This window comes from Eschscholzia californica, unplaced genomic scaffold (assembly GCF_041429995.1).
Source record: "Eschscholzia californica isolate CP2 unplaced genomic scaffold, dmEscCali1.0.p SCAF_1, whole genome shotgun sequence".
Classification (NCBI taxonomy): domain Eukaryota; kingdom Viridiplantae; phylum Streptophyta; class Magnoliopsida; order Ranunculales; family Papaveraceae; genus Eschscholzia; species Eschscholzia californica.
The window spans coordinates 78557887-78568791 of record NW_028238198.1 but is presented as its reverse complement, the minus strand read 5'-3'; the positions used below and the strand labels follow the sequence as shown (position 1 = coordinate 78568791).

Below are 10905 nucleotides of genomic sequence, written 5' to 3'. Positions count from 1 at the left end.
TATCTCAAGGGTTTATTTTTCTGCTTAGATTCACTCCGACTATGTTAACTCTGGACTGGCTAGAGGGTGCACCTAACGCTTCAAGGGGCCAACCACGACTCGTCATGGAATAGCGTCAAATTGGTTGCTATTAGGGGTAGGAAAGGGACCGCACGGGCTGTCCACTGTCAAACCTGATTGGTCCGGACAGGCTTTAGATATGTGCTAATTTTGTCATGCATCCATTGGCCCAAAATGCTATAAATATATGAAGTTCAACCACTGGGTTTTTGTTAAGAATAGTGACCACAGGCTTAAATAAAACAAGATATATGGGCCTAACTGCTTTTGCGCTAAAGGCCCATAGATCTTGTTCATGAATGAAAAATCAAGAACCATTCAAAAACAATAAGAAAACTTGATACTTCGTTTGACAAACACTGATAGAGCTTTCAAGTTAACTACTATTTAGCTTTTCCACTCAGACTAACAAATGATATTGCTACCAAGATTCATAAATTTTTTCCCTTAATCTAAGAATGCTAGGTTTCCTCTACTTACATTCCCGAAATAGTATTTAGTTTCAGCTGTTACATACCTATCCATATACGTTATCACCTATCTTTACTAGTGAACCATCACCTGCATCCTTCCGACCAGATACCGTTACAAGCTAACCTTCCATAGAGCAAATTATATGAACAAACTCTTGTGTTCGCCATTCGCAAGTTGACACACCCGATTGTATGATGCGGTGTCTGTAGAAAAAGACAAACATCACTCAAAATATTATGAGATTGCCAATGGATGAAATATAAACCAACTTGTGAATTTGATAGAATCAACTAATGGAAGAATATGGAATTCTCGAACTCAATCTTGTATAATAATCATGGTTTGTCATGGACAATTTACGAGCAAAGCAGTTCGAAATAAGTTGGCGAGTGAGGGCACCCGCCTCATTATACGTTTTGTATGTTTTTATTACATATCATATTACATAAAATCAAAGAATCGAGACAAAGAAGAGGGGACATGGCCATTTTGACAATATTACAATATTCAAGATCTTTTCTTGAACTATAACATAAAATACCGATCGACTAGTCTAGTTAGTTAACCAGTTTCATTGGTCATGAAATAAACTCCGGAGTTCTAATCTCACCCGTTTCAAAAATACATATTTGAAAATCACGTTTAGCTAAATATGTTAGTGAGAGAAGGATATAGATTGTACCAAAATTATCGCCGAAGTTAGTAATTATTTCTGCTCTAATGGACTGGTTGCTGTCTGCAATACCAATAACCTCGATAAAAGTTGTCAATGGGGAGGTTGGTGAATATCCATTAATATTTAGCTGACGATCATCTGTTGATTTGCCCACAATCGATCCACCATCAATGCGTAAAACTTGAACAGCAGCCCTAACCTTTCTTCCTACAAACATTGGTAGTAATTCTGCATTTACAAGAACAGCTGGGTTTGATGTATCCATCCTGCAAATTAACAAGGTTCAGATCAATCAAAGGCTTCAAACCAATAATACAAGCCCCTAAATCAGTTCTTCTGATAAACCCTAATTCATTTTTTTCCAATTTTAAGGAACTCTGGAACATAAATTAGTGCTTTAACATATATATTGAAATCGACATAGTGAGGAAGATAATGAAATTACTAGTTTAACACAATTTAACAAACAAATGAAAGAAATTCCCAAGTTCGATTTCATTTCCGGAAATCAGTTATTTATTTGAGATTTTAGGGATTCAAAAGAAAACTATTACAGAGAACCCTAGATATCTTCCTATCTGAAAAAGAAATCTTAAAATTACTTCTTCAAAAGGTCTAAGTTATCTCAGATGTTTAGAAATCAAAGTTCTAATTTTAACTATCAGAATAAGTAAAAAGGAAAGAAAGTATCTGTGAGAGAGAAAATCAAAGAGAAGTACCCGTCGTTTCTAGTCTCAAGTTTCGCCGAAGAGTGAGAATGACAAAGAGGCAAGCTAGGGTTTATGGAGGAAGCGGGAGGGGTTTTGTGGCTTTTGGTCGGTTTTAGTTCCTGGTGCTTAAGTCAGTACTAACTCAACAGTTATCGTGCTTATCACATCGTAATATCGTATGATGTATCTATGCCGACCATTGTAATCAATATTCAAAAAAAGAACTCCTAATGAAGACCTACCCAAGACCTAAACAAAAATCAACCGGCCAAGGCTTTAACAGATATCGATCATTTATCCAGAGTAAAAGAATGCATCGTAAGCAAAAGTTGACTCGAAAATGAAAATGGTTGATTTCGTATAGATTTGGAAGACTGGAATAGATTTTGACTTATAACCTTTTTTAGCATTGCTCTATGGATTATGATGATATTTTTACCTAAAAATTCTTTATATAAACTAACAATTTGTCTCTACGACTGTGCATACAGATCTCTAAAGGCCGATGTTGTGACGACAAAAAAAAAAAAATCGGGTGCTTTTAAATTTTTTTGTCTCCCCCAACCTCTCACCACCATTTTTCTTCTTCACGTCGACAAAAGTCGCGCCGCAGACAGCCATCTACGACGACCCCTCAGAAAAAAATATCTAGATCTTATTCCTCTTCTTATCTACCACCGACCAAAACCACCTACTCTTACCACCACCATCATTTCCCTCCCTCCCTCCATCTCTCTCCACTCCTCTCTCTCTAGAGTTGTTCCCTCAAACCATAACACCATCTAGGTAGGGGGATCCCAAGTCAGATCGCGTGTTCCAACAAAGGATACCGTCCCTTTTACCGGGACAAAGAGATGGACGGAGAGAGAGGGAATAGGAGATATAGGTAATGAGGAGAGAGAATCATGATCGTGGTGGTCGGTGGTGGGAGGAGAAGGGGAAGAATATATTTAGATTTCTTTGAAGTTTCGTCGGTGATGGCAGTTTGAAGAGATCTATTAACGACGTGAAGAGGAGAATTGGTGGTGGGAGTTTGGGATAAACAAAAGGAAAGCAAAGTCTCTTCCACCTAAAATTTTGCCCTCTGAAGGAAAATTTTGTTTTCCCAAACGGCCGCCATCGTTTTAAACACAAGACGTTAGGACAAACTAATTATCAGTTGATGGGTAACCCTGGATTTGATTGGGTTGGCTACAAATATTATTTTTCACGTGAGAAGTATGCACATATATGTTACAAATTCACTTTTCCATATTTTATTACTATTTTTGTGAGAATTATCGTTCAGATAATTCGAGTATTAGTCGAATGATAGAAATATATTTCACAATAGTAAAGAAGTAAGAGAGGTAGAGATTAATATTTCTCTTGTGTATTAACAACAATGAGGGTTATAGGTATTTATAGACTAATGAAATACAATTAGGGTAAATCTAGGATAAAGATTACAAGTATATGATGTCTATTTAAATATAATACGCAGTCTTTTGGAACATAGAGACCGGTGGGACCGGTCTCTCTCTTGGTCGACGTGGTTGGTCGACCGGGTTATATGGATCGGGTGGCCGATCCATATACATAACCCTAATACTCCCCCTCAAGTTGGAGCAGGAATGTCAATGATGCCCAACTTGCTAATAATGGATTTGAAAGCTTCTGCACTTAGTGGCTTCGTAAGTATGTCAGCGAGTTGTTCCGAGGAGGGAGTAAATGTTGGAGCGATCAAGTTGTTTTTAATCTTCTCACAAACCAGATGGCAGTCGATCTCTATGTGTTTGGTTCGTTCATGGAAAACTGGATTCTCGGCAATGTGAATAGCCGCACGATTGTCACAGTGGACCGGCATGGAGGAAGAGTGATCAATCCCTAGATCGGAGAGAAGAGATTTGAGCCATTGAAGCTCACAAGTGAGAGTGGCCATGGCCCGATATTCAGCTTCTGCGGAAGATCGAGCAATAGTGTGTTGTTTCTTGGATTTCCAAGAAAGTGGGCTGGACCCAAGCATTGTGATATAGCCAGTGGTGGATCGTCTGGTTGTGGGACAGCCAACCCAGTCAGAATCACAGAAACCAGAAACCAGAAGACGACTAGAAGAAGAGAGTAAGATTCCTTTTCCAATGGAACCTTTGAGATATCGCAAGACTCGGTGTGCAGCATCCATGTGTGAGGAACGAGGATCTTGCATGAATTGACTAAGACTGTTGACTGTCCCGAGTCTTTGAGAATGTCAACAATATACTTGCGTTGACACAAAAATATGCCTTTAGAAGATCTGGATACCTCAATACCTAAGAAGTATTGAAGACGTCCAAGGTCTTTGAGAGAGAAGGCAGCTAAGGAAGGATTTGAGGGAGGATATGGCTGAATTGTTATTCCCCGTGATTATGATGTCATCAACATAAACCAAAACATATATTGATGTGGGACCTTTGCGATATGTAAAGAGAGAGTAATCGGAGAGGGATTGCACGAAACCTCATTTCAATAGTACGGAGGAAAACTTAGAAAACCACTGGCGAGATGCCTGTTTTAGGCCATAAAGAGATTTTTTAAGGCGGCAGACACGTGTCTCCCCCTGAGGTGAATTGCCAGGTGGTAATTTCATGAAAACTTCTTCGTCCAAATCTCCTTGGAGAAAGGTGTTGTTGACATCCAATTGGTGGAGAGACCAGCCCTTGACTGCTGCAATGGACAGAAGAACCCTGACTGTTACTAACTTTGCGACGGGGGCAAAGGTATCAGTGTAGTCAAGTCCTTCGACCTGAGTATAGCCTTTGGCAACGAGTCGTGCTTTGTAACGTTCGATTGAACCATTAGCATTGAATTTGATTTTGTAAACCCATTTGCACCCAATGGGTTTCTTTCCAGCTGGAAGATGAGTCAAGGTCCAAGTATTGTTTGATTCAAGGGCCTTGATTTCTGTGGACATGGCCTCCCTCCAATGAGGGGAAGTCATAGCTTCTTTGAAGGAAGTGGGTTCTTCATGTGAAAGGACCGATGTGAGGAATATCCTGTGGTATTTAGAAAAGGGTGCGACTGAGAGATAATCCGTGAGAGGATAAGGAGTATTGGACCGAGAATTAGAATATGGCAGGGAGATATTGTTACAATCGTAATCTGCCAGATGAGGTGGAGGGCGTCGATCACGTGTCGGACACTAATTAGGAGGAGGGGCGCCCATAGAGACCGATGAGGGCACTTCTGTCGAAGGAGGTGGGACGGTCTCGGGTTGGTGGTCGGTGAGATCAGCACCCTGTGGAAGGTCACCCGGAGAAGGGGGTGCAGATAGAGATTGGAGACGGGCTTGAGTAAGCGTGCCCGTAGAGAGGTGTGCCGGAAGAGGCCGAGGAGATCCCTGACCAAGCGTACCAGGGGGTGCCTGCAGAGGGCGAATCGAAGTTTGGTCAGGGGTTGTGGTAGTTGAACCCGAGGACGGTGGTGCCTGTATAGTAGGAGCAACAGGTTGACTAGAAGTTCGAGTCAATGAGTCTGACCGGGTTGCCGATAGAGAGGGAGTCGGCTAAAGCCGATTGGTGGGATCGTTTAGGCCCGTGTTCGGCTGAACAGTGGGTGCCTGTAAGTCAGAGAAGGCGGAAGGCGGAAAGGTGAATGTCCCGTCATCCAATATGGATAGAAACGGATGGGATGGCCGAGAGGGTTGTTGATCAAGCTTTTCGAACGGAAATCGATTTTCTTGAAAAGTAACATGACGAGATGTGTAAATCTTATGAGAATTGAGGTCATAGATTCTATAACCTTTTTGAGCGTAAGGATAACCAATGAATATGCCGGGAGAAGCGCGGGCATCCATTTTATGACGTATCTTGGTATTGTGAGCGTAACATAGACAACCAAAGACCCGAAGGTTGTCAAGAGAAGGGGGGAGCCCATGAGTATCTCATGTGGTGATTGCCCTTGTAGGACGGGTGTTGGAATTTTATTGATTAAGTATACCGCTGTTAGAACACATTCTCCCCAAAATTTAAGTGGAAGATTGGCTTGAAAGCGGAGTGCCCTAGCCACATCAAGGATGTGACGGTGTTTTCGTTCTACCACCTCGTTTTTTTGAGGGGTGTAGATACAACTTCTTTGATGAACAATACCTTTATTATTAAGAAAATTTTGAATTTCATTGGAAAGAAATTCGGAGCCGTTATCGGATCGTAACGTTTGTAAAGACGGGAATAGGAGATTGTTATTACCGGAACGCATGTTTGTAATGTTAGATTGAAATTGAGTAATGGTGTAATTCACAAATTTAGAAAGAAGTTTGAAAGTTTCTGATTTGGAATGCATAAGATAAAACCAAGTACACCGTGAAAAGTCGTCTACTAATGTGAGAAAGTAGCGACAACCGGATGTTGATGGTATATTGAATGGTCCCCATATATCGGCGTGTATTAATTCAAAAATACGAGAAGATTTAGATGTACTAGAAGGAAAAGAAAGACGTTGTTGTTTAGAGAGAGGACATATATCACACGGAACTTTATTGATTAAACCATTCTTAATACATGGATATTTAGAAGAAATAAAAGACAAACGTTCTAAAGACGGGTGGCCAAGTCGCCAATGCCATGAATCAAAACTATTAGAACTACTAGAAAGAAAAGATGAAAAAATCCTAGGTTCCGTGCGAAAGTGATAAAGACCGTCATGAAGATCACCAAGTCCAATCGTCCTTGTCGTTGTTGGGTCCTGAAAGACACAAGATGATTTGTTAAAATAAACACCACAATCAAGTGATTTAGTGGTTTCAGAAACCGAAATAAGATTAAACTTAAAAGTCGGTATATGTAAGACATTAAGAAGATGAAAATCTTTAGAAAATGGAACGGAACCAATGTGAATAACTTGTGAACGTGAACCATCCGGTAAACGGACGTAATAATTTGATGGTGCCTTTGTATAAGACGAAAAAGATGAAAGGGAGGCGCATATGTTTTTTGCGGCGCCCGAATCGATTATCCATGGAAGAATATATGAAGACTTACCCGTGAAGTTGACCGTTGGATCGGTGCCTAGATGGAGGGTGCTTGCAGCAGCTTGGTTATTCTCAAACAACCGAACCAAGTGCTGGTATTGGTCTTGAGTCATCGTGGTGGCTTAAGGCACCCCTAGCTGTGTCGGGTCAGAGACCGAACCGGTCAAGACAGAGCCTGCGGGCTGGGTTTGTCGGGTACGTGGAGGATAGCCATGCAATTTGTAGCATGTATCCTTCACGTGCCCATGTTGGTGGCAGTGTTCACAATAGGGTCGAGCCCGTTTCGGTCGTTGACGATCTTGTCGGTCAGTCCTATCAAAACGTCATCCCGACGGTTGTCCGGCGGCTAAGGCGGCGGCGTCGGTGGTGACCATATCCGAGTGGGTGAGATTTTGTTGGATCTCTTCCTGTTTAACCATACTGTGAATTTTAAGAACAGACGGAAAAGGATCCATAAGAAGTATCTGACTTCGGATGGGAGCGAAGCGATCATGGAGTCCTTGAAGAAACTCCATGGCCTGATCCTGATTAGATCGATCAATTAAAGCTTTACCGTGACCACATTGACATGGTTCGATAGCAAGGAGAGATTGAAGCTCATCTTGGTGAGACTTAAGATTAGTGAAGTAAGTAGAGACGTCTAATCCGTCTTGTTTCATTAAAGAGAAAGATCGAAATCGTTAAAAAAAACGAGTGGCTCTGATACTATGTGAGAATTATCGTTCAGATAATTCGAGTATTAGTCGAATGATAGAAATATATTTCACAATAGTAAAGAAGTAAGAGAGGTAGAGATTAATATTTCTCTTGTATATTAACAACAATGAGGGTTACATGTATTTATAGACTAATGAAATACAATTAGGGTAAATCTAGGATAAAGATTACAAGTATATGATGTTTATCTAAATATAATACGGAGTCTTCTGGAACATAGAGACCGGTGGGACCGGTCTCTCTCTTGGTCGACCGGGTTGGTCGACCGGGTTATATGGATCGGGTGGCCGATCCATATACATAACCCTAATAATTTTTTCCTAAGTTTTTCCCGAACTCAGATTCATTTGATATAAAACATAGTTTGTCATGTGAAAATTTTGATTTTTTTTTCTCATTAGAAAAAAATTCACTTTCACATCCAAATGATTTCACACAAATTTGTTTAGATGCCATTGAACTTTAAGAGATATTTAACTCCTTCAACATTTCTCATTGAAGTGCTAGTTGATTTATGAAATTTTGTTGTAGTTATTCAACATAAAATTTATGTCCTATATCAAAATTACCCTTGTCACATTGACTTAACATCTGATAAATCGATCAAAACCCAAATAACTCTCATATTTTTAATATTTCATCGTATAAAACATATGTTATTTCAAACTTTTGGTGCTACTAAATAGACACAATGATCCCAAAGCTCATCACCTTTAACAGGAATAATAGATGCATACTGTTTATAGTTATCCATTGAAGCAATGGTCTTAACTAATGCATTATGGCATTCCTTACCCATTTTGAAAACTATGTCATTGCAACAACTATTGCTTACTTCTTTCGCAGTGACCAGTGCATCAACTATCTCTGTCCCACATTCCTCAGGCACATTAGCAGTACAATTATCTAGGTAGTCATAAAATCCTGGTTGTGGTTCTGGTGGAAGTCCTTCATGTGGTCTTGTTGGCTCAGTTTCGACATCAATGGTATAAGGCGAGGGTGCTTCTGCTGCATCAGATGTGAACCCGAAGGCAACAATTAGTCCCACATAGACAAAGAACAATATATTCATTTTAGATCTGGCCATGATATTAGTATTTTAGTATATTTTTTTGTTTGGTTTGGGTTTGGTGAGAATATTGTTTGTGTTTTGTGGGTGTGAGAGCTATGAAAGATTTGATTCAAATATTTATAGATTAGTTTGAGATGAAAATTTTTCTTGTTTACAAATGAACTTATTGAATGATCTTTATAACTTTATTTATTTTATGTTTATGAGTTTATTAAAATTTAATGAAGAGATATAAACGGCTTCCATTAATTAGTAAATAATGAAGAACTTAGTTTTCTCTCTTTTTCCGGAAATGACACTATGCCCGTCATTAATTAATAAATACTGAAGCACGAGTCCGGCCGAATCCTGGCCCAACATGTCAGTCTGTCAAGATTGGGTCAGGACTCGTGCCAGGCATAGATAGCATCACACAGTTGTTCGCTCTCTCTTTTTTCTCCACGAGAGAAACTCCATTTTATACCTATAATTTACACCAACAGAAGAACCCTCTAGTGATGTCCTACAAAGACTTTCTTATTGGGTACAGAGGGAGTCGTTGGAGAGGGAAGCCACCGGATAAGAAGTGTCGACTACCCCGCTGGACAGCCCAAATCCAACCGTTCGAACCCGTGTAGAAGGCCTAACACAGACATGTGACATGTCCGGCCTAGTTGTGGCCATTAGTGGAGGTTTCTTATTCAGCAATTCGGTATATGATGTAGATTGTTGCGGAAGCGATAAAGTAATGGAATCAACCATTAGAATTACGATAAACTAAACTAATTTATGCCAAATTAACTAGAAAAAAGTTGCAGTCAAGGTATTTTTTATTCAATATTTAAAGATGTAAATTATAAGGACATACTAGCTTAGGGGTGGGAATCGGGCGGGCTCGGTCGGGCTCGGGCTACCAAGTGCCGGGCTCGGGCGGATCGGGCTCGGATAAGCCGAGCCCGAGGTAGTGAGCCGGGCGGATCGGGCCGGGCGTATCAAAGACTTGAAGTGCCCGTAGCCCGTCCGAGCCCGACTACCCGAACGGGTTTCAACGGGCTTGGGTTTTTGAGATTTTTTTTTTTTCCTTTCTTTTTTTTTGGGAAGATTTTTTTATTAATTAACCTAACTATTTCTGAAACCCTAGATTCCCACCCCTAGAAAAATGTATTATATTATTACCACTATCAAGCCATTTTTGAATACTAGATTGATCATAAGCAACTCCATTACATAGACTAACCGAAGATATCATCAGGTTCAACAACAAAAAAAAAAACAGAAGATATCATCACGCCTAAAGAGATCGGACATTTCAAGATACTCGGAAAGGTGATGAATAAGTCATTCCCCATCAATATCATCATCAGCTTCATCATCATCATCATCAGACCCATCCCCATCAAGAAGAAAACGAAGAAGAAGAAGAAGAAGATCTAACTCATCAACACCCACATCTTCACCTTCATAAACAAGAACAAGGGTTTCATGGATTTTATCAACTTCATCAACCAACATCACTAAATGGTGTTGAATAGATGAGAAGGGGAGAGAGAGTAGAGAGAGGAGGCGGCTAAGAGAGAGAGGCAGAAGAGAAAGTTAGGTTGATATTAGGGTTTCTTTGTTGAAGAGAGGAGGGTTTTTATAATAGATTTGGGCGGGTTGACGCGGGCGGGTTGACGCGGGCGGGTTCTCGCGGGCGGGTTCTCGCGGGCGGGTTCTCGCGGGCGGGTTTACGCGGGCGGGTTGATGCGGGCGGGTGGCGGACGGACCTAACGGGCCGGGACTCGGAATTGAGGGTATGTCCGAGTCCCGGCCCAATAAGCCCGAGCCATCGGGCCGGGTATGCCCGGCTCGGGTAGGACTCGGGCTGCGGGTCAAAACGGTCCGGGCCGAACGGGCCGGACCCCGGGTTCCCGGACCGTTTTCCCAGCCCTATACTAGCTGGACTCTATTTTTAGAATTTTAAACACTTCTAGATAACAAACACAAACTACGAAGGAAATAACTACTAAACTCTTGTTTCTTTGATTGCAACTAATCTTAATTTAGAAAGGAATAAAATACTCAAACTTGTAAACTTCTAAATAAATAAAACACCTAAACTTGAAAACTCGTAAACAACTAAAATACCTAATCTAAACATAGGTGACTTGGTTGTAAGGCCCGTGGCTGATGGTCTCCATCAGTATAACAGAGGCCTAACCATGCGATTCTAGGGCCTTGAGCCGACAAGAAG

The 10905-nt window shown here is 40.8% G+C and overlaps 2 protein-coding genes across 2 annotated transcripts; both read right to left on the bottom strand.

Moving 5' to 3' along the window:
• Nucleotides 1-377: 377 nt before the first annotated feature.
• Nucleotides 378-2022, bottom strand: LOC147569498 (replication protein A 14 kDa subunit B-like). Its single transcript, XM_086655978.1, has 3 exons — nucleotides 1930-2022; nucleotides 1217-1476; nucleotides 378-737 (listed from the first exon to the last, which is right to left on the bottom strand). The coding sequence occupies exons 2-3, from the start codon at nucleotides 1473-1475 to the stop codon at nucleotides 673-675; spliced, it is 324 nt and encodes a 107-aa protein (XP_086512104.1). The 5' UTR covers nucleotide 1476; nucleotides 1930-2022; the 3' UTR covers nucleotides 378-672.
• Nucleotides 2023-8282: 6260 nt separating this feature from the next.
• Nucleotides 8283-8693, bottom strand: LOC147569497 (protein DOWN-REGULATED IN DIF1 11-like). The gene has a single exon (XM_086662896.1). It carries the CDS (start codon nucleotides 8691-8693, stop codon nucleotides 8283-8285), a length of 411 nt encoding a protein of 136 aa, XP_086519022.1.
• Nucleotides 8694-10905: the final 2212 nt, after the last annotated feature.

Coding starts and splice junctions, on each gene's coding strand:
- LOC147569498 (XM_086655978.1), bottom strand. CDS start 1,475: ATGGATACATCAAACCCAGCTGTTCTTGTAAATGCAGAATTACTACCA. Junction 738..1,216: donor TAACTTCGGCGATAATTTTG/GTACAATCTATA, acceptor CTTTTTCTACAG/ACACCGCATCATACAATCGG.
- LOC147569497 (XM_086662896.1), bottom strand. CDS start 8,693: ATGAATATATTGTTCTTTGTCTATGTGGGACTAATTGTTGCCTTCGGG.